The sequence below is a fragment of the Pantherophis guttatus genome, chromosome 4 (genome assembly GCF_059756535.1).
Source record: "Pantherophis guttatus breed Tessera chromosome 4, ASM5975653v1, whole genome shotgun sequence".
Lineage (NCBI taxonomy): Eukaryota > Metazoa > Chordata > Lepidosauria > Squamata > Colubridae > Pantherophis > Pantherophis guttatus.
Genome location: NC_142066.1, coordinates 52,765,943 through 52,793,755, shown reverse-complemented (window position 1 = coordinate 52,793,755; position 27,813 = coordinate 52,765,943). Strand labels below are relative to the sequence as shown.

Below are 27,813 nucleotides of genomic sequence, written 5' to 3'. Positions count from 1 at the left end.
CTCTTTCAGTTGATTATCCTGTAGGAGGGTCCCTGCTGACTTAGAGTCAGATTGGCAGTGGCCTCTAGCTGCAGAACCAACCCCCATGTGTCCTTGCCATGGGCAGCACCCAAACACTTGGCTTTGTTTGGCCAGAGGCCTCTCTTCATTGGTAGTCCTGCCAATAATAACTGGAAGAAAGAAACAATTTCCAAACTCTGCAAAAGTTGATCTCTGCTAATTAAAGAATGCAAAAAAATGAAGATTTTATAAAGCCATTATGTTAAATAAACTCCAAAAAGACAGCTTTTCCAAGTATTCTAGTTATCATCGTTAGGTTTCTAATAGTAAGCACAAACTCTCAAATTCAATACTATCACATGTTTCATTCCATGGACCAATATTCAGTGAAAAATTAAGGTAGTAAACTATGTGATACGTTTAGAAAGGACCAATTAAAATATATTCTTGGTAATACTCCAATATATCTACCAGATTCTGAAATCTATGGGTGGTGTCATTATACTGTTATCATTAGGTGTCACTGGACACATGTATGTTTGGGTGGAGTTGTCTGCTGTTTTTGTTAAAAGAGAGGTAACAATATCTTTGTCTAGCTTCCTGGTCTATATATCTCCTAAGCCTTCTGTGACAGGTTGTATTTATCTAAAGTCTTATGGTTTTAGTTTTGGACCCAAGGGATCTAGTTATGGAATGTGTAAATTGAATTTGAACATATGTAAAATATATTTCCACTTCTCAACGAGTAACCATCGCTTTCTTTCTTGTGGGAGCAGAAATATGAGTTTCTTGAGTAGAAACTCTGTATTTCCAGAAAATAGTGAGTCTTCACCTATTTCTTTACTTTTCTGCTCTTCATGTTGGCTTTGAATAGGAAAGTAGCTACAGTAATGGCACTTCACTTGCATTAAAGTATACTTGTCCTGTGTCTCTCAACAACTAAGTAACTCCTTTCCTTCACAGCCTGTACTTGTACATCTAGATTTTCCAGTGGCAACAAGGTCACATAAATTGAGGTTGTTGATCCTATTTCTAGTTGGATCAAGCTGTGTGGGAAGTACCAACATCAGTTGGGGGATGGAGCGTTTTGGCTTCATCAAGGTTACTTCAGAGAGTCACTTTTCCTTTCTAAACATGCTCAGCTTGAAAAAGTAGTTCTGTTGTCAAACTCTGCCAACTGCCTAAGGGATGATGTAAAGACATTATTGATCTGATAGAAAAAAGAGTTTAGCAGCAGATACTCCTTGAAGCAGCCTTCTCCAACTTGGTTCCCTAAAGAAGTGTTAGTCATGAAGTTGGAGAAATCGCCATAAGAAATCTAAGAAAAGCCGATTGCTGTGTCTATTTCTTGATTTAAAATGCAGATATTCTGAGGAGTTCCGTCTGTAATGGGCGTCAGCTTTTCTGCCTAGGAAACTCAGTTCAAAGGTGGCAGTCTCCTACTACTACTAATTTGTAGAAGGAATTTCCATTTGCTGGGCTTGTGAACAGCAGAGTTACATCTGTTACAATTCCTAGTTTGTGCAATTGTTATTTATCATTGGTCATTTCCCCCTTGCTTTTCTTCTGAAAATCCAAAAACAAATGTTGATGAGGCCATTGCACTTAGATTTAGATGTGATCCACCCATTGAAGATTATGTCGGTGACAGGGAAATCCAGGCAAATAATTTTTGATCTATAATTGTCCAGATTCTTGGAGCCTCAGAAATGGTCACCTTTTTAAAATGAAATTTCTCATCGCTTGATTCCAATATTATGCAGTTAGAACATTTTTTTTCCTTTAAACAAGTCTGATTCGCAGACACCACCACTCTTTGCACAAATCTCTGCAGTTGTCTTGGCAAGGCTTTTCAGAAGTGATTTGCCATTGCTTCCTTCTTAGGACTGAGAGTAAGTGTTTGGCCCCAGGTGACATACTGCAGCTGGCTTCATGCTTAAATGGGATTAGAACTCATGATCTCCCAGTTTCTAGCCTAATATCAATAGACAATATTGGCTCTCAGTTGCAACATAATGGGATAAATTTTTGATTTAAATTTTCCTCAGCTGCAAAGTCTCTTACTGTACATAGTCCATTTAAAAGTTATCTGGTCCACTTAAATCATTTGTATTGTAGACCCTTTTTGTAGGTATTCCAGTTTACATTCCAAAGTAACAAAAATGTTCCTTCGCTAAGAATATATTTTATAACCTTGTGTTCTTTACTCCAGCAACAGTACTGAACTGTTTATTTATTTGTATCTTGCCTTTATTATTTTCACAAATAAGTAAAGGTGATGAACATACCTAATGCTCCTTCATCCTCCTATTTTCCTCATAACAACAACCCTGTGAGGTAAGTTTGGCTGAGAGAGAATAACTGGCCCAAGGTCACCTATCTGGCTTTCATGGCTAAGGTGGAACTTGAACTCACGATCTCCCGTCAGGCTGGTGGGAGTTAAACCTTTGTTTAACTTTGTGGATCATGAATTTTACAAATCAGATATTTTGTTGAAGTTTCCAGGCTTTGTTCCATTATTTTAGATAATTTCCCACTCTCTAACATGCATTGTAAATCTAATCCATTTGCCATTCATTAACCTATGTATTAGTTCCACCTCATCAATTGCTTAATTTTGAATGTTGGAACTAAGTGAAACTATGTTTTCTTTGCCAGCTGGGATCTGCCATCAGCATTTCTTCCTACTTTTCTAACTGTTATTTGATCAGAAGCTGTGATATTTGTATGAGAAGTTTCTTCTTGGCTGACAATGGCTCTCAGCCATTGCCCATCCTTGAGAAGCTGAAGCTGATTCTTCTTCATTTTCTCATCTGCCTTGGGAAAGCCTTCATGGGAAAGAAGTAAAGGGAGAGAGGGGGGGAGGGTGAGACATCCATTCCAAATAACAAGCTTATTGCTTTGTTGCCCTGATTTTTATAACCAACCTACTAGTTCTTAGCTAAACTTTTTTTTTGCTTAACAAAGCAGAATAAATATCCCTTTAGATTCAAGTCCACCAAATAAAGTACATTTTATTTGTATTTACTGAGAATTTTACCTAAAAGAAAAGATGGAGGCAAAGAAAAAAAGAAAAAGAAAACTAAAATTATGAAAAACAATGGCTTCTGATCATCGGTTCAACAGATGTTGACAAACCCATCTCTCCTCCCTCTTCTCTTCCAGAAATCCCTTCAACTCTGTATTAAATTCTTATCTTTTGCAATTATTAAATCCACAAATAATAATTTTGCTTTTTTTTAAGCAAAAAGTCAGTAAAAGATTTCCAAACTTTTAAAAAGTACTTGCTTTCTTTTTTCTGACCAAACAGATATCTTTTGCCATTTCCATGATTCTGACAGTTTTATGATCACTCTTCCCTCATTGTGGGAATTTTACTATCTTCCATCTTTGTGCATATAATAATCATGCGGTCATTACCATATATAACATTTATCTTCCATGAATCTTTTCTGATTCAGTAATCCATAAACTCCAATTAAAACGCATTGTAACGTATTGTAAGCCGCCCTGAGTCTCCAGAGAAGGGTGGCATATAAATTAAAGCAAAAAAAAAAAAAAGTTCTGGTTTCTTTCCGGTATTAAACTGTAACATTCTTTGTATTACTGCATGTATCCAAAATTTCTTGGTTTACATTGTCTGAATTAGCCATAATTTGTTTCTACTAACTCTTAGCCTACTGAAGATTTGTGACATTTGATGTTTTTCCCCATCTTTTCTAGACACATATTATGAAAATTACATAGGAGTTAAAATATTTCCATAAATTAATTTATGCCATTTTAAACACAAGAGAGGAAATAGAGATCTAAAAATATTTTATGTACATGTTATACAGCAATCTTTTCTGACGTGGAACCTTCCAAATGGTTATACAGGTACAATAGTTCGTTTAGTGACTGTTTGAAGTTACAGTAGTACTGAAAAAAGTGAATTATGACCATTTTTCATACTGTTACAGCATCCCCATGGTCACATGATCAAAATTCAGATGCTTGGCAAATAATTCATAATTCACCTGGGGTACAAACTTCTGACAAGAAAGTCAATGGGGAAGCCAGATTCACTTAACAACCTTGTTACTATCTTAACAACTGCAGTGATTCACTTAACAACTATCACAAGAAAGGTAATAAAAGGGGGCAAAACTCACTTAAAAATTTGGGGGTCAATTGTGGTCATAAGTCAAGAACTACCATATTACTGTGCCTATAATTTCCCAAATGGGAATTAACTCCCTTTCAATGTAAAGCCAATCAGAGATGGCTGCTATAAGATAGGGAACATACACAGCAAATTCAGAGATGGGTCTTGCTGTAAGCAAATGCCCTTCCACCTCTTAGACCAAAATTTACAATAATCACATTCATTAACGGCCCTGATATTGATATCAATTCATTCTTCCTTATTCAAAAAAGGATTTAGATTATTCTGTATATAGTATGGGAATTCAGCCTTTCATCAAACAGCCTTGCTGAATTGTGCCAGTTGTTTACTGAACAATGCAGCTAGATATTTATACTTTTCATAAAGTCAGAGATCCTAATAAGAGTTTGGTAAGATGAGTCCACTAGTATATATCAGCATATATTCCTCCCCTCTCCCCACATAAAGGATATGAATATAAAACAGATACAGCTTTTGGTGGCTGGGAATCTTAGTAAACATGTGGAAGGAGGGAAAAAAATTACAGTGGGAGAGATGATTATATAAAATAGGGAAGTCAATTTATAGACATGAGAGGACTTCAAGTTACAAAATTTTGCATTACAACAACAGTGAATAGAAAGCTGAACTGAATATGCTAGAGATTTCTGGATAAATTGTATTTAATGAAGAATTATTTTCATTGATCAGGAGTTTGAAAACGGCAGCAGCAAACTGTCTTAAATTACACTGTTAAAACAGTGGTGAAATCTGAACAGCACGCATGCGCAGTGTGCACCACGCACCAAATGCAAAGGGCGTGCGCGCAGTGCACGCCAAAAGGAGGTATGGAGTAAGTAGAACAGTGCGTGCGGGGGAATGATCAGCTGTGGCACGCAATCTGTTTTTTAAAAGCATTTTTTAAAAGAAGCGGCAAGCAAGCGACCAGGTGATTGGGTGGGCATAGGCGGGGGGAGGGGAGGGATTTTTGCTACCGGTTCTCCGAATCATCCTACTGGATTGGGTGATCCAGTCTGAACTGGGAACATTTCACTCCTGTGTTAAAATGAAAAGAACTCCTCATTGAGTCTGCCTCTCTTATTATATACACAAGTTATGAGGACTGGAAACTCAGCTTATACTTTCTTCTGATTCCTCTTGACTGCCCAGCTTAAGTTGAGGTATTTACAGATACTAATTAAGGTTGTTTTCCCCCCACTGTGTAATCAACATCGGGTGGGCCATAAATTCTTGCCCCTGCCCATGGCCATAAAATCTCACTTGCCCAACTATTTCATGACTAGACATGTGTCCTAGCCCCAGGCACATACTTGAGTGGTCTGACACTGCCTAGCAAATGATACTGTGGCCTCATATTCAAGTTGTTTTCGGCACCTTGTCATCTCTATAAAGGCAGAGAACAAACTTTAGTACAATAGAGAGTGCACGTCTTTGATTCACCTGGCCCTGGTCCCAGCTACTTGGGAGCTAATTTACTCTCTGATTCAAAAAATTGGAAGGAGCCAGGGATCACATGTTCAGACCCACCAATTTATTAAAGCTTTGATGAAGTATTACACAGGACTCAAAACAAGGACAAAGTAATATTAGACTATTTTGAAAAGCTGGGATGAATGCATCCTTCTCATATTTGTTAAAGAAAAGTAATTCAGTGCAATCCAAACTTTCAGCTCTTGAAAGAGGAGGATGAGAAGGTATAAAGAAGTATAAAAATAAATTTACCACTTTTGAAGAAGATCTTTAATAATCGATCACAACAAAACTAAGCAAATGTTTGCTCAGGACCAGAGAGGTGTCAACGCAATTTTGGATAAGGTATCCTGAAGGGAAGACAGAGAATGGCCTTGTTCTTCCCATTTGTTTCTCTACATGTATCATTTTAGGGGAAAACGTGGTTTATAGTGATGCAGGATCCCATGTCTCTGTGTAGGAGAAGGGTCCCATCTCATTCTACCTTCAGCAGAAAGAGATTTTCATTTTTTTAAAATCCAAAGTACACACTTATTTCACGACCTATCATGCAAGCCAGGAAAGTTTTCAAAAAGATTTACTCAAGGCTAGAACTTTAAATAAAAAAAGAAAGAAAAAAGAAAAGAAAAGAAAAATCCCATGAACAAAGGAAGAGAGGAACTAGGGCTCTCTGAAAACCGCTCTTTTCACTGGGAAGGAACACTCCATCACCCCCATCCTGGATATTATTATGGAAATACTATAGAATCAAACCCTTTCAATTATACTGTTGGTTACATGCCTTAAGAAGGGGATAGGGTGGTCAGTTTCAGGTCATCAGAAAGAGTTCCTTGGCAACTGCTTTTCTAGGTCAGCTGTCTTAACATGTACAGCACTGCAGTGTGTTGTATTTCTTTGTTGTTACCAAAGAAATCAAGCTCCGAAATACCAGTAGTTGGAAGGGAGTTACCCCAAAGCAGGCTTACAGGAGCAATTACAGGGAGTCCTCATTTAGTGACTACCTTGTTCAGCAACAGTTCACAGTTACAATAGTAAGGATGTCCCCCCCCCCCAATTACTTGTATAAGGATTATTCTCTCTACTAGTCATGTTGTCTTGTATTTTCTGTTATGGATTGCACCAGTAGAGGCTAAACGAATTTCGTTGTATACATGATGTACAATGACAATAAAGGCTGTTATTATTATGTTACCAATCCTCACATCTATATAACCTTCTCAGGTCTATAAAGCAAAGGAAAACTGAAGATCATAATAAACATAGTCAAAGTTTCAATTACAGACGGCTTTGGCAGTGGCAGTCCCAATGATGATGGCTAAGTTAGAGGTGACATGATAGCAGTGTTCCAATATCTCAGAAGTTGTCACAAAAAAGAGAGAGTCAAACTATTCTCCAAAGCACCTGAGGGCAGGACAAGAAGCAATGAATGGAAACTGATCAAGGAGAGAAGCAACCTAGAACTAAGAAGAAATTTCCTGACAGTTAGAACAGTTAATCAGTGAGACAACTTGCCTCCAGAAGTTATGGGTTTTCCAGCACTGGAATTTTTAAAGAAGAGATTAGACAACCATTTGTCTGAAATGGTATAGGGTTTTCCTGCTTGAGCAGGGGGTTGGACTAGAAGACCTCCAAGATTCCTTCCAACTCTGTTCTATTCTGTCCTGTCCTATTCCTATTCTATTCTAAATGAGGACTACCTGTAAAGTTAAGCAGATTGCTACTCCAGACCACATCATCTTTTTTTTCATGAATTTTTTTTGTTTATTCAAAAAAGGTTAAAATACAAAACAAAATATTAAAAAAGGCCAAAAGAATAAAAAAAAACCAATCAAAAAATTAAAAAAATGTCTTACTAACACATTTACACATATAATCCTTCCTACCCTGTTTCTCTGAAAATAAGACATCCCCTGATAATAAGCCCAATCAGGCTTTTGAGCTCATGCGCTAAAATAAGCCTCCTCTTGAAAATAAGCCCTACTCAAAAATATTTAAACACAGAGCTGGAAATCAGGTAAGACGGCAAGAGGAGGCCCATCTTGCTACATGCACCCCAAAATAATAAGACCCCCCCAAAAATAAGGCCAAGCTTATTTTGGGGTTCAAAAAAATATAAGACAGGGTCTTATTTTGGGGGAAACACGGTAGTTGAATGCTGATTAATGTAATACAGCAATGTTAGTTTTTCATACTTTGTGAAACAGGCCAAAAGAATTTTAAACTGGGAAACTACTAATCTACTTATCAATTGTTAGCCTGTCATCTATAACTATATTTATTATTTATTGTATAGTTTATTAATAGCAACATAATTAACAGAAAAAGCAGTAATACAGACATGTAAAAGTAATAATTGTTTGAAAATAATCTGAAAAAAACAAGACTGAAATTCAAAAAACTTCTGTTAACTATTATTGTAATCAATTCATAGAAAACGTACCACCACTTCAATCCCAAATCATCCCAAATATTCACCCTAATTGTTCCTGGATCAAATATCCATGTTCGTTTCTTTATACCATTTCTGGTCAAACATCACTTTTTAGAGAACTATCGAACAATTACTAAATGTTGTAAATCAAGGACTAATCTACATCCTAGTACAAGGTTGCTCCTGCAATCTAAGGCATGCAGAGGAAGAGACTTCAGATAATGTGGTCTCTTCCTCTGCATGCCTTACATTGCTTGTGCTTGTCAGATATATATTGATGGTCATGCTCATTTGGTTCTAGTCTCTGGTGCATCATATGTAGGCAATATTCTGACAGTGCTGGCATGCAAGTAGTCCTTGACTTAACAACATTTAGCAATTGTTCGATAGTGCTGAACATTATGGCCAGCATTGCAGTGTCCCTGTGTTTACACAATCAAAATTCAGGTCCTTGGCAGCAATGGTTGCAGTATCCTGCAGTCACATGGTCACCATCTGCGACCTTCCAACAAACCAAATTAATGGGGAAGCCAGATTTACTTAACAACCATGTGTTTCACTTAATGACTGTAGTGATTCGCTTAATGATCATGGCCAAAACTTGTAAAATCTGGAATGGAAGTTCGGTAACAATTATGGTTGTAAGAAAGGACCAACTGTAAGAGGAAAAGCTCTTTTTATGCTATAAGGTACTGATGGCTAACCTTTTCTGAACTTGAGTGCCCAAGCGCGCGTGCGTGCCCGAACCCCCCAAATACAATGTGCGTGCATCCCCGTGCATGTGCCCCGCCTCCGCATGTGTCCCCCATGCATGCGTGGCAGAGACTCGAACATCAGCTGGCTTGCAGGAGGCACATGCACATACATGCACAGCGGAGCTGAACTGACGGCTCATGTGCCATCAGAGAGGGCGCTGTGTGCCACCCTGGCACGCGTGCCATAGGTTCACAATCACGACTATAAGATCTAAAAACAGGCTTGGGCTGCTTCGGATGAGATGGAGGCTGCAGTATTAGACTACACTTACATTGCAACCATCAGAAAATATGGATAAGCCCCAAGACAAAGATATGTAATTTTTGTTGTTATTTTTACCTAATGTATTTATTGATATATGAAGGGAATGTTTAAAATGAGTTGGTTGGGGATATGAGTATTTAGGTACTTTTGTATCTAGATAATGTTATGTTGCTGCCTAAGAACTCTAGCAATCTGCAGCAAAGATTAGATTTTGTGATGCAATGAAGTGAATGCATCTGTAAATTAATATATCCAATGCTATTGAATTTGACAGAGAGAATAAAATAAGTTATCGCAAATAAAATATACAGGGCAGAAAATTATAGCAAGCAGATGATTTGTTTACAGTGAAATCTTGATTTTACTTAGCTATTTTAATAAACCTTGAATGCAGCAATCACTTTTCCGTTAGGATATCCCGCCAGAAGTGATGTCAAAAGTAGTGCAGACAAGATAGTTTTATTTAATCAAACTTACCTTAATTGTACAACATCCACTGTGATTTATGTAATTTGTATAGTGGTGAAAAATAATGCAATTGCACAATTTGCATATATTAACACTAGATTATAGTTTCATATTTAACATAATAAATACCTTCTCCCCATAAATGTTTTTTTTTTAAAAAACTAAACATGACTGTATCTTGGAAGTATATTTAGTAAATATGGGAAAATGAATGGAGAAATCTTATGATATAGTGGGTAGAACTCTGTTGCATCAAATTAATGCTTGTAAAAGAAAAAAATGGTGTGTATAAGAATGTGTTTTTGTTATATGGAAATGAATGTTGGATATTATCAAGAGAAATAAAATAACTTGAATCTGGGAATGAGAAATGTGGGTGGTAGAACATGAAGAGATAGGGTCAAGAAGGAATGGGTGCTGAATAAAAAAATTAGAGATCAGTCTGAAGGAAACAAATAGAGGTAGTTTGTCAGCCTTCCCAGTGTACTGTTTCTGATAAAACAAGATTTGGAAGTAAATCAATCCATTCCAGATAGAAAATCACAGCACAGTATATTTTGGAATAAGCAGATTTTTTTTTCCATACAGACTATGCCTTTTAAAACCCAGTCCTTCAAAATCAATATGTTTCAAATACCCTGCTGAGAAATGAGAATGAGTGACTCATACACAGACAGAGCAGCTGGGATGAATTAGGTTATTACAGGAAATCAATAGGAAGTTATTGAAATGAACCATCAAGTTAAATTGAGTTCATTGTATTTCCTAAAGAAACAGTGACTGTATAACTGTTTTATTACTTGTCGTGAATCTGGGGGAGGATTATATTGAGACATGGAATTATACTTGGGAACATGTACGCTGATTTTGGTTATGTTTTCAATAATTGGATAGTGACACAGGAAGTGTTGGTTTTTCTGAAAGGAACTGAGAAGTTCCTGCTTGGCTTGGAAAGGCTTGGATGGATACCAGAGTTCTACTATTGAATTGCACATTGAATTCCAGAAAGCAAAAAACCCCTTCCACCCACATTTATTTCAAAGCAGTTTATTATATTGCCATCCTGCTCTGCATTTTTTAATCTCTCCAGAATGCCATGCAATGAAACAGGGTAATGACCTCTTGGATTTCTAAATCTCAACTGTTAAAAGCCACATTCCATTTTTCCAGGAAAAATACATTTGAATTATATATAGTAGGAAAAGCTGCATGCTGCAAGGAATAGCAAAAGTTAGTTTCCTGACCCAGACAACTCATGCCCATGCATGTAGATTCTCATATTTTTCTTCTTTTGAAAACAAGGTATACACGCCTTTTTAAAAAACAGGTATTTTAGCAGTTGGCAGCACATTAAGTTAATATTTTCATATTCAGTCCTTATAACAAATGAGTAACCTATATATGAGGTGGAAACCCAGCTATTATGGTTTGGTATTACGAGAAATAGGCTACCGTAGGTTGGTTAGGAAACTAGAATTGAAATATTTGCTTATACAACATGTGATTTCAATCACTATTGCTGTTACTAGTTTTTGAATTGGTAAGACAGATTCCATCCTCTGCTAAAAAAAAACTTGTAAAGCTGTTCATGTTCATTTTAATATGCGTTAGGCCCTCACAATGAAACTCTGCAGGCTGTGAAATTGTGCACATCAATCACGTTTATACATATCTACATTATTAATCTGTTTTAGTCCTGCTAATTAGAGGAAAGATAGGATGTTCTGTGGGGCACTATTGTCCACTCACTATATACACTAGACAATTTTATACACTGTATATACTAAACCTTGAGAATTACCCCATTTTTTTTAAGTTCATTGTGACAGTCCTAGGAATTGGGAACTTACCGGTACTTAAAAAAGAAAAAATAGCTGAGATTCTCGAGATGTTCTTTGCTCAGTGATTGTTTAGTAATGATAATATAAATGGAATGTTTGGCTTGTATGCATTTTAAACTTTCTATTTTACAGTGTAAAATTAAGATTTTAAACCTCGTCAACTTAATTCAAACTTTCCAAAATGAACCCATATACCTTGCCAAGGTATAGCTCCTAAGAAAGCAAAAAACCCTCCATATAATGCATTGGAATAACACCCTTTTGTTCCTCTGCTAATGTTATCTTGGATAACTGAACTAATTTCCTTCCAGTTTTGCCACCCCAAATCTCCAATTGAAAACCTCTGTTTTATTATTTGGGATGACAAAATTGGATCTGTGGGTCTGCAACTTTGCTGTTAGCAGGAAGGCCCCCCAATTCCTACCTTCTGCAGTTAAAGTGACTTTGGAGCTCCATAGTGCTATGGAGTATAAGTAAACTATGGTTTACTTTCTCTTCTTTTCTCACGGAACTAAGGCAGGAAGCCAAAGTTATTGCAATAGAAGAGAGCAGGGAGTGCAGGCCAATTTCTATGTTTGCTTATTGGTTGACTAGTGGGAGCCGAGGCTGGCAATGCCCTCAATAGCTGTGTTGAGTAATTGATCACAGATCATTACGAGGAACTTGACAGTCTTCAGAAGTTGCACCTGTGATCAAAGTAACCAGGTATGTCTTCTTGCCAGTTAGATGAAATCCTATTGAGTGGAGCAGATCCTTCTTTCTCTTGAGCTTCATGATAATTCCCCCTTTTTTCTTCTTCTCAGTATGCACAGGGACAGATATGAAACTGCAGCCACCCTCGAGTCCAGAAAACCATCCAGACACCCTCCGTTGGCTCTATGAGCATTGTCAAGTTGTGCAGGGCAATCTGGAGATTACATACCTACCAGCAGATGTGGATACATCCTTTCTCAAAGTAGGTACAGTTTTAATGTGAAAAATGATGGTGTTTCCAAATTTCTTTGTTTTATTAGTTTGGGAATGGGGAAAAGAAGAAATGCTACATAGCTGTCCCTGCCCTTAGAATTTAAGAAGGTGACATTGATGACTGAAGCAGTGGTGGGTTTCAAATTTTTTTACTACCAGTTCTGTGGGTGTGGCTTGGTGGGTGTGGCAGGGGAAGGATACTATAAAATCTCCATTTCCACCCTACTCCAGGGAAAGGATACTGTAAAGTCTCCATTCCCTCCCCACTCCAGGGGAAGGTTACTGCAAAATCCCCATTTCCTCCCGATCAGCTGGGACTCAGGAGGCAGAGAATAGATGGGGGCAGGGCCAGTCAGAGGTGGTATTTACCAGTTCTCCGAACTACTCAAAATTTCCACTACCGGTTCTCCAGAACTGGTCAGAATCTGCTGAAACCCGCCTCTGGACTGGAGGTTACAGAAACATTGTCTATTAGGATTGTATTAGATCAACTCCAAATATTCACCACATTTAGTAAAGTATAGCTAAATTGAATATAGTTATGCATATTTTTATTTCTCCCTAAAAGGGCTTCAGTAGCTTTTGAGTCTCATGTCTGCAGGTGAGCAAGATAACAAGATGTTGTTTTAGATCCCAAGAATTTGAATTTGATTGCTTATGCTGAATTTGTATGCTGGGTTCAGTAGTCTGTAAGCTAGTTTAGTTTCTGTGACATGCTAAGCCATAATGAAATTCATTATTCAATATTAGAAATTCAATTAGGCAAATCATTATTAAACAAACATTCCAAAGCATAATATGTGAACCTAGTCTCTGTGTCAAACTCACAATGTACAAACCAGAAAAGTTGGCTTCAAGTAACACCTACAAGCTTAGAATAGAAAGAGTACATGGAAACAAAGACATAGACAGGTATAGGTAAAAGGTGAATGAAAATTTAAATACAAATCATCTACCACTTTTCCCCTATATGCTATAATATAGGGTGCACTTATCAATAAGCTACCGTTTTAGCAATATGTCTAATTCCTTCACAATCCACAATTTGTAAATCACAAACTCTAGGTTTGGGAAACATATCACGCTTTACTCAAAATATATATTTGGGCTTACTGCACTCAGTCGAAATATAGTGCAGTAAGCCCAAATATGCATTTTGAGTAGGGCTCGACATGTTCCCCAAATGTACCTATTGCAATTTATAAATTGTGGGTTATGAAGGAATAACAGTATGTTGTACACATAAAACAGTGTAATCGCAAGCTTTCTGTTCTCTGTGTGCAACATACTGTGGTTTGGCTCAGGGAAGATTTGGGGTCTGTTGGGGTCAGGGAACCTGGTGTTCCAGCTATTGCACTTCAGTTTTCATCTGATCCTGCCAGTATAGGAGAGTTCAAGAAGGGTATTGTTCTGGAGGACCATATCTTCACCATGTTCTTACTGGGTGATCTTTTGCAAATCCAAGCATCCTGAAACATTTATATTTCATTTTTGTGTCTCTGCTTCTCAGGACATCAGAGAAGTCCAGGGATATGTGTTAATAGCCAAGAATTACATGCGCCATTTGCACCTGAACAGCCTCTTGATCATTCGTGGGACCCAGCTCTATGACGAGAAGTATGCACTGGCTGTCCTAGACAATGCTGATCCGAGTGGAGACGTGGGGCTGCAGGAACTGGGCATGTTGAAACTAACAGGTGTGTTAAGATGGCCTGGATAGTTTCTCAGAAAGAATGGGAATGGGAATGGGAATTAGAACAGAACAGAACAGAACAGAACAGAACAGAACAGAACAGAACAATAGACCAGACCTTGGAGGTCTTCTAATCCATCCCCCTGTTCAAGCAGGAGAACCTATACTATTTCAAATAATAGTATCTAGCCATCATTGTCTAGTCCAGTGATGGCTTACTTTTTTCCGGACCAAGTGCCTAAAGCATGTGTGCATGTGCATGAATGCATTTGTATGCGTGCATGAATCCCCCCAAATGGAATGTGCAAGCAGTCCCCATGTATGTGCCCCACCCCTTGTGCATGTGTGCGTGCCCTGCATGTGCCCGACCCCTCACGTATACATGGCAGAGACCTGAAGACCGGCAGGAGGCACGCACGGCAGAGCTGAGCTGGGGTGACAGCACGCATGCCCACAGAATGCTGCGTGCCACTTCTGGCACGCATGCCATAGGTTCGCCATCATGGGTCTAATCTCTTCTTAAAAACCTCCAGTGATGGAGCACTCACGATTTCTGAAGGCAAGCTATTTCACTGATTAATTGCCCTCACTGTTAGGAAGTTTCCAACCATTGTTTCTTGTTTCTTCTTAATTCCAGGTTACTTCTCTCTTTGATTAGTTTCCAACCATTATTACTTGTCCTGCCCTCTGGTGCTTTGTAGAATAATTTGACCCCTTCTTCTTTGTGACAGCCCCTCAAATACTGCAATACTGCTATCATGTTGCCCCTATTTCTTTTCTTTAGACTAGCCAAACTCAAATCCTGCAGCCATTCTTCATATGTTTTAGTCTCCAGGTCTTTAATCATCTTAGTTGCTCTTCTCTGAACTTCTCAACATCTTTTTTGTAGTATAGTGACCAAAATTGGATTAAGTACTCCAGATTTGGAATATGCAGGAGGCAATGTTGGAAGCCATGCACAAAATTATCCAGACAAAATTATTTGCATTTAAAACATAAAGGCAGGAAGCACTGTTGGTGGATTGCTGCCTTAACAGGATGTGTGAACTGGAATCTTTGATGGATTCTAACAAATCAAAGATTCCCATTCACATATCCTTAATAAGTGACAACTGGTGCAAATATTCCTATTGTTAGGAGAAACCAAAAGTCATTATTATTGCTGTTCTAACCAGACCTAAAGTGTACTAGAATGTTTATTTATTAAATATTTTATGAAGCTGCCATTATTTAAAAAGAATTTTTAGACTTAGGAGCAACTCCGGTTCTGTAAAAATACTATAGTATTTCTACTTGGCAGCTGAAAACATTTATATTTGGCTCAGCTCTAAAAAAATCATACTAAAGGTGTTATTTCCATTTAAAACCCTGAAATTCTGTGGGAAAGTTGTATTTTCAATTCCTATTTGTAGAAATAAGAGATGTGCAAATCTTCTCAAATCTGTAAAGTTAACCAAAATCAAAATGCCCAGACTGATATCAGAAGAATTGTTCTGACTTGCCGGGACTGTCCTGAATTCAGAATGCTTCTAGAATTGCCGGAACACTGTTTTGAGCTCCAAATACTGTGTTTAGAATTTGAAATTATGTGAATTTGAAAAGTTTAACTCACTTCTAGGTGGGAAGATTTGATGGGCCTATTTTTTAATGCCCAACTCATGCCAACAAGTTCTATATTTTTGTTTACAATGAATTCATTGGACAAAAGTTTTGAACAAGTATGAACAAAAGTTTTGTTGATAGTACAGTGATTGATTGATGGTCTGCTCCTATATCCCCACACAAAGCCCCCTTAAAGATTTAGAAGATTTGGCATCATATTTCAGCCTGAACTATAAGGTATGATGTTTATTGCTTGAATCTTGCTTGTGCCATGAATTTACAATGCTGGTGCGTTGAATTATGCCTTAGACACACTTTCCTCAGCTTAGATACATTAGGATCATAATGTGCCAAAGTCCTAACTGGTAGTTACCTCTACCTCAAGCTAACTTTAGGAAGTGTAATACAATTTTATCCACAGTTTGTAATACAGTTCTAGCTCTTTTATGACAACAGGTTGAACTTTCTAATAGACTGAATGTGTGGTTTTAAAATAATGAACAAAACCAGACTGTTAACTCATTTCCTTTTGCTGACCCTTCTTTTCCTCCTGTTTGCTTTCAGAGATCTTAAAAGGTAGTGTGATTATAGAGAGGAACCCCCAGCTGTGCTTCCAAGAGACCATACATTGGGAAGCTATCTTCCATAAGTATAACTTGCAAAACTATACGGAGATCAGCAGCCATCGTCGTAGGAACTGTAAGTATAATTGGGCTTCTCAGGGAAATTATGTGCAGAAGTAAATCGTTGTTTTTAATGATGCTAGGGAATTCTTTCATATCTACTTTTTCTTCTGAGTAAAGTTCGAAATTTTGGTTTTTCATCAGTACTGTTTATTATCTGGTAATATTAAGAAGTCTTACCCTGAGATAAAATGAATTTCATAGCTGCCATTAGTAATACAAGTAATACAATACTCTTTTCTCATTTTATGCTTCCCTATAACCCTTTCTACAATCCTGTGACGTTGGATGAATGAGTCATATTCTTTTATTACCAACTTCCAGGTAGTGCTTGGCTTGCAAAGCAATTACGACTGGAATTACTGCCTGTAAGTGATGCAGTCATAAAGCATTACGTCATATGACCATGTCACTTAGCAATGGCAATTCCAGCAATCCCAGTTGCCCTATTAAGTGAGGACTACATGGGTCATTAAGTGAGGATCTCATGTGACTGTTATTTTATGCCAGTTTCCCCATTGACTTTGCTTGCGGGAAGTCAGCAGAAAATATCATGACCGTGTGACTGTGTGGATTCTGTGGCACCAGAACTATGAGGAACCATCATAAATGTCATTTGTTCAGTGCTGTTGTAACAATTTATTGTAACTCAATCATTTATCTCTATTTTCCTTCCTATTTCTATAGTATGACCATCGTTCATCTGTTCAAAATGTCAGAATGAAAACCAACCCCACCATCAGCATTCAAGGAATTCCCCACTTCTGATCTGGCTGATGTCATTTTGTCAGCCTAATAAGCCAGTGTGCACTATCTAAGCTTTTAGATATTAGAGATATGTCTGGATTCTATGCCCAAATTGCTGAAATTGATATGAGAAAAAGCAAAATTCTGCATTCAGTATTATATTAGCAAAAATAAATATTTTCTCTTTAGCTTTGTATAATGCCTTCTGTGTGCTTTGTGTGATATATTTCGGTTTATTCACAAGGAACATTGAAACTCTGCTCTTCTCTATCAACAATCATATTCAGCTGTTTCTGTCCTCCGACACTTGAGAAAATGTGTCTTACACACACCCTGCTTGCTATTACAAACATAAGGGCTAGAAACTTAGTTTTTTTTTAAAAAAATGAAAGCAAGTACTCTTAGGAAACTGAATCCAGTACAACTGGATTCTGTGTCCTGGCAAAATTACAACATATACAACTCTTTGCCAAGTTCATTTTTGCAGTCTTTCCAGCTGAGCACATCTGGTATCTCACAATTGTTACTAGTCCAATTTTGTATGTTTCTTCCTCCTAGATGTAAGAATTTAAAAATCTGTTTTCTTTCCCTCTAGGCCCTGACTGCAGCCAAATCTGCCCACATAATAACCACTGCTGGGGAGAAGCAAAGGAGAGCTGTCAAATATGTAAGAAGGAATATCATTGCTTGGGATCTGAGGGGAAAATACAACATCTCTAATGCATGCAAGGAAATGGTGGACAAAGTCTATTTTAAAAATCCAGGATCCTAAGGCTTAAAAAATACAGAACTTAAAATGTGTTACTGAATTGATCTTAAAATGTAAGGGGCTGTATAGTGCTGGTGTCTAAGCCAAAGATTTAGTCCAGCGCAAGAAGACTACTGTTCCCCTGGATAATTGGCTCCATTGTCAAGTTACTATTAGGAAGGTTTTTCTAAAATTTACATGAAATCTGTAAATCTTCTTGTAATATAAGTCCTTTATTCAGTGTTCTGTGTTCTGAGGACAAATCTTGAACAACTTCTGTAGCATAACTCTTCGGATAACTAAAGTGTGTTATCATATTCTCCTCTTCCTCACGATCCTTTCTTTTCAAGTTGAAACATCCTTGTTGTGCTTCTCAGAATCTGTATCCCAGTCAGCATGTGAATTTGGCAGTCATAACCCCAAGACAGTGGGAGAAAGTTGCTTTAGAGGGTGAAAGGGTTCCATTATTTGGGGGGCGAGGAGAGTTGTACTTCTGCCTAATGGTGTCCTGGCTGCCTGGGAGTTCAGTTTTTTCTATTCTCTCTGTTATTTTCCCTATGGTCAAAGCTTCCTGATCTGTTCTGGGTGTCCCCCGATTGTCTCTAATAACCTGAGGGTCAGTGCTGCTCAGCCTGTGGTTTCCCACAGTAGTTTCAGCAGCAGTTCTCTCTAGCCTCCTTCATCATACAGTGGCTTCTGGTTCAAGACGAGGCTGGACTGAAGTCCTTTCTTCATGCAAAGTATCTGAGAGCAGGGACCTCTGCATGTGTGGGAGAGAGGTAGAATGATTGGTTTCTTCATTTTTGGCTCTCTGACAGTGACAAGTACAATCTGTGCCAGTAGCTGCCCAAGGTGCAAAGGAGAACACCCAACAGACTGTTGCCATGAACAGTGTGCAGCAGGCTGTACAGGACCCAAGCATTCCGATTGCCTGGTGAGTGGGGATCTTTTGGAGGCTTCTCCCCTAGCCTTGAGATGTCTACTTCATTGAATAGATTGCCACTTTCTGATTGCAGCAAAGTTGACATTTGTTAGTTCGTGCCCACCAGTATTCCTGCAAGGAGCTAAACTTAACCTCCCCTCGCATATGGCTAAACACATCTGGAAACTGTGAGTTAGATTGGCTTTGATCAAAAGAGTGTGGATCCAGTAGTGAAAGTTCTAGCCAGAAAACACTGGCGTTGTGTTCACTGACTTTTAAGACCCCATGCTGTGAGAAAATATATTCAGTTCTCTCTTTGTTTTTCACTTTAATGACTGGATTCCTATATTATACTAAGTCAAGGCTTGTTGAACCTAATGGTATTGGATTGGAGAAGCTGAAGTTGAAGTCTCCTCAGCCAATGGGGAGAGTGACTATGGGCCAGTCCCTCTTAATCCAGCCTCATAGGGTGCAGTGTGCTATGTTTGCATATTGTCAATAAAGCAGCTGTTACAAAGATGTAGTAACATTTGGATGCTTCCTCTGGCAAGCAAAATTTAGCTGTATACTTATACTCTAGAGTATTTCCATTAACTAGACCCATGATGGCGAACCTATGGCACGTGTACCACAGGTGGCACGCGAAGCCATATTAGTGGGCACGCCAGCTCAACTCTGGGGCGCATGCGCGCGCTGGCCAGCTGATTTTCGGGTCTTCTGGGCCCACCAGAAGTAGGGAAACAGGCTGTTTCCTGCCTCTGGAGGGCCTGGCGGGGGGTGGGGAAGGCCCGTTTTTCTTTCTTTCCTGGCTCCAGATCCTCTCTGTGTATCTGGGAACGGCAAAAACAGCCTTTCCCACTCCCTTGGAGGCCCTACGGAGGCTGAAAGGGCCCATTTCCCCACTCCCGGTGGGACAGGAAGTGACGTTTTTTCCTGTCCCCAGCCTCCAGAGACTCCTAGAGAGGCTCCTACAGACTCCTAGAGAGGCTCCTACAGACTCCTAGAGAGGTTCTGGAGGCTGGGAACAGCAAAAAATGTCACTTCCTGTCCCACCAGGAGTTGGGAAATGGGCCCTTTCAGCCTCCGTAGGGCCTCCAAGGGAGTGGGAAAGGCTGTTTTCGCCGTTCCCAGATACACAGAGAGGATTTGGAACCAGATAAGAAAGAAAAACGGGCCTACCAGGCCATCATGTGCCAGGAGTGGGGGGGAGGGGGTTGCACACAGATGCGCGTGGGCACGTGTGCGCGTGACCCTCCCCTGTCCCCCCTCTCCTGGCACGCGATGCAAAAAGGTTAGCCATCACTGAACTAGACCAATGTTAAACTAATGTTTATAGTAATGTGCTATTAAAAAAGGTCCTGCTGTTTTTACCTGATGCAAAGCAATGACTGTCTCTTGGGCCACAATTTTTCTTGCTTTTCCTCCAAGTGATGAAAAGGGCAGGGCATCTCCTATACTGTTCCTTGAATTTTGCCTGGTGTTCTTTTTTTTTTTTTTTTAAGTGCTACTTCTTTCTGTTTTTCCAGGCCTGCCTGCATTTCAACCACAGTGGCATATGTGAACTGCACTGTCCACCTTTAATGAACTACAATCCAGATACTTTTGAAATTATGCACAACCCAAATGGACGCTACACTTTTGGAGCAACTTGTGTCCCTCATTGCCCTTGTAAGCCTCTGTTTATGGATAGGTTTGCTTGGAGTAAGGGGCAGATAGTTGGGTTGTAGATACTGTACTTCTAATCACTTTCAACCATTTGATATATTGGTATGTGAGATTCCTCATTCCATTCGTTTGGAGCACTCATGCATTCATACAGTTATCAAGATGAATTATAACTTTACCTTTTTCTTGGCTTGATAGATTTCTGTGCACAGAATTTTTAAAATAGTTTCCCCATATCTCATGACAGATAATTACTTGGCTGCAGAGGTAGGCTCTTGCACTCTGGTGTGTCCCCAAAACAGTCAAGAAGTGAGCATGGGTACCATGCAGAAATGTGAGAAATGTGACAGTTCCTGCCCAGAAGGTAAGAACTGAAATCGGCTGAAGTGTAAAAAGATTCTCCGTTTTTCTGGACACGCAAAATGTTATCTCTCTGGATTATCCTTGACTTTCTGTCTCGATTTTGACAGAGCCATGGAGAATATATGGGTTTTAGCTTTATGCTTGTCCAACTCCAGGCACCTTGGCTTAATTGTAAATTTCTTAATCTCCATGTGTGGCATTCATTCTTATTGTTTAGAGTTCAATCATCTCAATAATTTGCTACTGTCTGTGGAATGCAGAAGATTCACTTCCATATTGTTCCGCCTCCACAAAAAGCCAACCTACCAAGCTGTTCTTCCCTGTCCCCGTTAACCCCTGTCCAGAGGTTAAATTGTGATAGGCTGCACTACAGTGTTGGTTTAATATGATGTGTAGATAAATATATGCATCCTTTTTTTCTGATTTAGTTAATTCTACACCACCTTCTCTCTATTTTAGTCTGCTATGGTTTAGGTATGGATATCCTGAAAGGCGTTCGTGCTGTCAGTGCCTCTAACATCCACCACTTTACTGGCTGTACCAAGATCTTTGGCAGTTTAGCCTTTCTGAAAGAGACCTTTGCAGGGTAGGTAACCAAGTCTTAGAGTCAGAAGGCTGTATCAGTTTCTGGGATGCATCTGTGTAGTTGTTCTGGGTAATGCATCCCAGGTTATACATTGGGAAGCTTCTGAGCAAGCCCAGTAAATTAGAGCTGCAATTAAGCTTTGTTACTTTTTAAAGCCAGAGCCTATTGTTTGTAGGTGAGCTTTTTAAACAATAAATAACCATACAGAGTTATTTACAGAAACAGAATCTTATTTCATAATTCAGCATCTTTAGAAAGCTTTTACTTTTTTTAAGGATATTAACTCCTAGGACCAGAGGAATAAGGCTGAAAACATGGCACCATTGTAATCACTAAGCAATTTTGTTTTGAAGGCCTAAAAGTTTAAGCTGTCTGTACTTCTCCAAAAACGAAGTCTGTAAGGAAAAGAAAATGGGGCGTGGTGTTGAGGAAAGAAAGAACTACATTAATACTCTGTTCTGAAACAGAACACTTAATCTCTATTGTGAGGCTACTGTGGGACAGGAGAATAATGCTACCAGTGAAAATTGTGGTGTGAAGAGAGAAAATCATTTGTTGGCCTAAGATAGAAGCTTTTATGCATGTTAACAGTTTCGACGGGGAAGCTTCTAAATTGAAAAAACTTGGTATTTCTTAAAATAAACATTTCCAGCAGCAGGAGTGATGTTTGATGCTGGGTAATCTGAACACATTCTGGTTTCCATTTGCCAGCTCAAAGGTGAAAAGGCTTAAGAGCTAGTGTCTATAGCCTAAGAAATGGTGAATGGGATTTGGGTCCAGGCTTGGATAAATCTGCATATTTCTCATTATTGTTGAATTGAAAGTGTCACAATTTTATAGGGAATTCAGAACATGAACTATGAAAGCCTTGTAATATGATTTGTCCTTAGACACATGATGGCATGATATATTGTTAATTTTTAACGGAAAGGTAGTATCACCTGTGACAATTGAAAAATTAAGTCATCTTGAAAGTATTATAGCAGAATGAGTGACTTTTTTTTTTTGAAAAAAAGTTTTTATTATTTTTTAAAATCAAACAAGTAACATTTTCACTTGTCTATTTAAACATTTATAAACCTAACCTTCCACCCCCCCTTCCCACCCCCTTCCCCCGACTTCCCAGAAGAAAAACAGGGTATAAATTTTACCAAACATAAGCTAAAATATGATAAGTTAATGCAAGACTTAAAACTCCCTAGACCCCTTAACTCCCCTTCTACAGATTATTCATCAACCTCCCTTTAAACTCAAAATAACATATAATACTTTAAGCCTAAAAATTTTAAAAACATCGTAATACATCTGTAAAATATTTTTAATTCATTTACTTAATCATTTTACTCCCTCCTACTTTTACTCTCAAAGTTCAAATACTTTTTCTTAAACTTTAATTAATCATTAATTGAGTTCTTAATTCATTTTAATCTTCCATTCTTCCTTTCTATATTTTTTCTAATCTTTCTTCCTCCCTCTTACTTTTATTTTGAGGAGGTTTTGAATTTCAACTGGGGGTTGATATATCTTTAAGACTTGTCCCTTTCTTGGAACCATTTCTTCTGATTTGGAGCCCCCATATCGACTCTTCTTGCTTATATAATCAGTCAGTTCATAGAACGAAGAGTTAACTTGATGAGTTTGCAAAGAAAAGTCCAGTTGTCGCATTTCAATTAATTGTGTGAAAGCCTCTGCCAAATCTTCCAAAACCTTGTAGGGCTGGTCAGTTTCTTGTTCTTTCTGCTCCGCATTATATTTTTGAAAAGTTCTGTCAGTTAATTCCAAAAGGGCAGGAAGAAAGTTTGAAGATTCTTGAGAATCAGCCAGATCCAGCTTCTCTATTTTTGTCAAGATGTCTCCTACATTGTCGTTGTGCTTTCCTTCAAAAACATCCTCATTTGCTTTTATATCCTCCATCAGTTCTATAGATTTTCGTTCTATGATTGCTGTAAAGTTATTAATAATTGCAATTTGGTTGTTCATGGCTTCCTTTATAAATTCTGTAAGGTCTCTAAAATAATCCTCCTGGCTCTGTGAGTCAGTTCTCTGTGTCATTTCTGACGCCATTAGAAAACTTCCACCACTTTCAGGAACTCCTTGCTTGGAAGCCATATTATTTTAAAAGAATTTTTCTTTTCAAAGCCATAAAATCTCTTGAGCAGCTTTCTCAGATTTATTTATAGTTTATCAAGCAAGATAGTCATTTCTACACCCAGCTCTCAAATCCCAGCATCTTAAGTCCAGTCTCTAAGCACAAATCTATTAACAAGCACTTAACTTTCACTTTTCCAGCCACAATGAAAACGCCATTTCCTCCTCCAGCTCAGCAAAATCAAATAGAAACACTGTATCCCAGGAGTTAAGCAACATACTTGCAAAGGCTTGTTCTCCTGCTTCCGTTCTGTCTGCTTTTTGGAATCAATTAATCTCCTTGTTGAGAGCAGAGTCGGTCACCAGCGTCTGGCTCCATTTAAAACAGAGTCGCCACGGATCCGGAGCTTCAGTGGACTGAACGGGGAGCTCTCACCCTCCAAGCCCCTGGAATTGCTCCAGGGGCTCCCAGGGAGCTCTACCCTCGCCCACCAGCTCTTCTCTCCTTCTTCTCCCAAAGGAGAGATTTTCGAGCTGTCTGACAGCTGATTAGTGCTGTCAGAACGGCTCCAACGGAATCGCGGGGCTGGCGGTCCGAAAAGACCATCCGCGACGCTGGCGGTGCCAACCGGAAGCTGTCCAGAATGAGTGTCTTATAGGATTCATATTCAAGCCCTTTCTTGCAATTAGTTGCAATTTAGCAAAGCTGCCATCTGGCAACATTTCTTACAGTCTTCTAAAAAAGTGTGGTACTCAATTTCTAACAGGCTTGCCACAACAAAACAAAACAACAACCACTTCAACTCCCAATATGAGGAGAGAAAAAATATAGTCCTACTTTCTAAGGTGACAGTATTGTGCCATACATTCATTCACTCATTTAACTTGTATGACTGTCCAACTCATAATGGCTCTTGGAGGTATACAAACACATATACTGGTAAATCAGTTACCAATCAGTCACAAAATATTATCAAAATAGCAGAAGAAATTGGGAACCAAACACACTAACCAACATATTACTGTGCTTCCTAGAAAGGGGCCATCTCATTACTCTGACCCAAAGAAAAACCAGATCTTAAGAGTCTTACAGATGATGGTAGGCTTGGAGTCATCTGAATCTTAAGGGGAAACTTTCTGGCAGGACAGAATTTAGTTCTCATTCATGACACTCACCGTGGCCAGTAACCCCTCAAAATATTCTTTTGACAGCAAGAACTTATGGGAGCAAAAAGTTGTATATGTGGGTTTATATTTCCTTGTTTCTATACCTTTCTCTGAATTTTTCTTTTTTAAAGATGGTCCTATAATTCTCCTAAAAGAAACATGTGAAAGTGTGCAATATTTTGGCATCATTTCAACCAATTCAAGCAAAGATAGTGTTCACCACTAGAATAACCAGGGGGGAGGGGACATGTGTACATGTGAACATTTAAGTTTCACTCCAAGCTGTTCCTTCCTTTTCTGTTTAGAGATCCTGCCACAAATACGCCACCCCTACAACCTGAACAGCTTGAAGTCTTTGTGCATCTGAAAGATTTAACAGGTATGTACAAAATTTCAGGATAGTTTGAGGCCTCGTGATAAGGGCAGTGTATCAGTGCTTGTAATAAATAGCAGCATAGCCATTTGGTCCCTGCCTCTGATCAAAGTATTGCTCCTCTGTAATCAGGCCAACATCAATCCTTTAAAAAAGTAGCAATCACAGTTCTCCATTGAATGGACCCATCTTGGTGTTTTCTCAGGCTTTCTGTACATTGAATCCTGGCCAGAGACTCTCTTGGACCTGAGCCCTTTCCAGAACCTTCAGGTGATCCGAGGGCGGGCACTTTACAAGTAAGTTGTCTCAAGTGTTTTAACGAGGGTGAGGTCTGTGTTAAGTTGTCAGTGGAAATTGCCATGGGTTCTTTTTTTTTTTTTTAAATCACCAATTACTCGATTACCCAGATTTATTTGACCAAAGGGCTGAAAATTTGGACAACTGGTTAGGTTTTGTATCTTTGCTCAGTGGCTGGGGGAAGAGGTAAACTTTTATTATTAAAGCTTACAAATAAAAGAAAAAGACATTTAAATTATAAATGCCTACAACTGTTATAGAATAATAAAACTATTTTCTATTTATTTTCTATAAACTATTTATATTTTAGTCTCTCAGAGAATCAGGAGGACAGTCTATCTTCATGACCATATTATGTCTCTAGCTTAGTGGTGTATATTTAACAGAAGAAATGACTATTTTTGTCATTGGAATTTTGCTCACTTTAACTGGGAAATCTGTTTCATGTGACAGTGGAGCTTATTCGCTAACACTGCAAAACCTCAACATATCCTGGTTGGGCCTACGTTCACTGCAAGAGATCAGTAGTGGCATGGTCCTTATCCACCACAATCCCAACCTTTGCTTCATCCAAAATGTTCCTTGGGGCGACATCTTCAAAAACCCTCGGCAGAAGCTATTCCACAATGACAACAATTCGCCTGAGCAATGTGGTAAGCATGTGTGAAGCCTGTTTGCATTAATGTGTGTGTCCCCCACTCCTCATTCTTTGCAGGTGTGAAAATGTTCTCTAAACCTGATACTTTGGTGGTCAGTTGAAAGGACTTAAAATGGAATCCCATGTGAGATTTTCCTGCAATATTGTGAGTTCAGAGGAAGAAGTTAGAAGGTTGCTTAGTATACCTTTGATTTGGGCAGGTTGTAATAGTAGAACCATGATAAGCAGGGAGGCCAATAAATTTTATAAATAAATCAATAAATAATGTAAATAGCAAGATAAAACAAGGGAAAAGTAATGGAAATGTTTTGAGCAAGGTCCCATGCAGAGATGAAAAAAGTTGTCAGACAATTCTGGTCAAAATATAGCACTAAGCATTTATGATAGTCTTTAGGCAATAACGATATCTAGAGTAGAAAGCAAATGGTTTCTCCCTTATTTTACTTCTAGTAAAGTTCAGAGAGAGAAGCCTAGAAATATTGTCAAAATTCTGGCCGAGGTGAACTTAGCTGAGGAATCATAGGCACACAGCATATAAGCATAGGCTACTCAGATATTGTTTCAAAGGTGAAGTGACTTCAGGAAAAGGCTTTTATTCCTTAAACTTCCGAGTTCTGTTCCAGCCCAGGTAGTACCAGTAAGATTAAATTGTGGTTGTTAAGCTCTTTGGAAAAAAGAGTCTACTTCTGAATAGACCACTGGGCTTAAAGTTCCCATATCATCCAGCATTTTTCGGTCATCTGGTACTCAGCTTGGCAGTAGCATTTTCATGACTTGGTTGGGATCCTTCAGATTTTGAGTCCAAGGTCAGGATAGTGATTCTGTCAATACCTCTGAGTTGAGGAACAGTCCCCCATCTCTTTATTCTCATTCAGCTCTTTGCTCTTCTTTTGGGAAGAACAACTCATCCTAAGGGATATGGCAGGAGAGTTGTTTGGGACTTCTTGTTCTATTTTAGTGCAATCATTTGATAGTATGAAGTGATTTCTCAAAAATGTGGTGGAGGAGAAAAAAATCAGGCATGAGATTGATTTACATATGGGCTCATTTTTTCATTCAACTAATATCCTTCCCTTTGTACAGGGGCACAAGGTGGCATATATAGTGCTCACTCTTCCTATTTGTCCCCATAAGTGCAAGCCTGTGTGGTAGATTCGGCCAAAAGGGCACCTGGCACAAGTCACACTATGACTGAAGACTGATTAGAGTCTGGGTTTCCCCACTCCTAGTCCAACACATCATACACCACAGCGATTCTCATAATTTAGCACCTGATGCAAGAATGCAGATTATTTATACTGATTGGTTTCCTGAATATAAAATTATGTGCTCTCCAACCTTCCTTTGCATCTCTTCTCTTTAGGTCTCCAAGGCCAAGTTTGTTATTCTCTGTGCTCCCAGGGACATTGTTGGGGACCAGGGAAAAGTCAGTGTGTGTCCTGCAGTGGCTTTCTCCGTGGGAAGGAATGCATTGAGAATTGCAATGTTCTGGATGGGTATGTGGCAAGGGGAAATGTGATTGGGAGGGGCTTTTCTGAGTCTTTATTGAGAAAAAATAGGGGGGGGGATTTCGAAAGTATTAAATAGAAGAAATTAGTTTCAAGTCTTGTATTTTAATCTTGTCACTGAGTACTATGCTCAAACTGGATACAATAGGAATAGCATATCAGTGTTAATAATAAATAAAATCATAATACAATGTAAAGAATGTGTTTGATTTCCCTTATACTCAAACAAAAAGCAAAAATAATACCCTTAAAGGTTCAGTAGGTGGCACTGCGTAGCTTACCTTGGAAAGCCAAGCAGAATTGGTTCTGATTTAGTATTTGGAGAGGAGATTGACTTGAAAATCTAGAA

General features: G+C 38.7%; 1 protein-coding gene and 1 long non-coding RNA gene across 3 annotated transcripts in view; one reads left to right on the top strand and one right to left on the bottom strand.

Moving 5' to 3' along the window:
* Positions 1-27,813, top strand: part of ERBB2 (erb-b2 receptor tyrosine kinase 2) — a 65,518-nt gene that overhangs the window by 13,225 nt on the left and 24,480 nt on the right. For both annotated transcript variants that reach the window (XM_087892194.1, XM_034415827.3), the window contains exons 2-13: positions 12,202-12,353; positions 13,875-14,061; positions 16,224-16,358; positions 17,685-17,756; positions 18,656-18,771; positions 20,286-20,427; positions 20,672-20,788; positions 21,247-21,373; positions 24,934-25,007; positions 25,207-25,297; positions 25,752-25,951; positions 27,320-27,452. In XM_087892194.1, the coding sequence (XP_087748320.1) occupies positions 12,219-12,353; positions 13,875-14,061; positions 16,224-16,358; positions 17,685-17,756; positions 18,656-18,771; positions 20,286-20,427; positions 20,672-20,788; positions 21,247-21,373; positions 24,934-25,007; positions 25,207-25,297; positions 25,752-25,951; positions 27,320-27,452 (1,529 nt within the window). In that variant the 5' untranslated portion in view covers positions 12,202-12,218. The remainder of the gene's footprint in view (positions 1-12,201; positions 12,354-13,874; positions 14,062-16,223; positions 16,359-17,684; positions 17,757-18,655; positions 18,772-20,285; positions 20,428-20,671; positions 20,789-21,246; positions 21,374-24,933; positions 25,008-25,206; positions 25,298-25,751; positions 25,952-27,319; positions 27,453-27,813) is intronic.
* LOC148114098 (uncharacterized) lies at positions 293-27,813 on the bottom strand. The gene is made up of 2 exons (XR_015733835.1): positions 27,746-27,813; positions 293-2,828 (listed from the first exon to the last, which is right to left on the bottom strand). It is a non-coding gene; the product is annotated as an uncharacterized LOC148114098 (long non-coding RNA).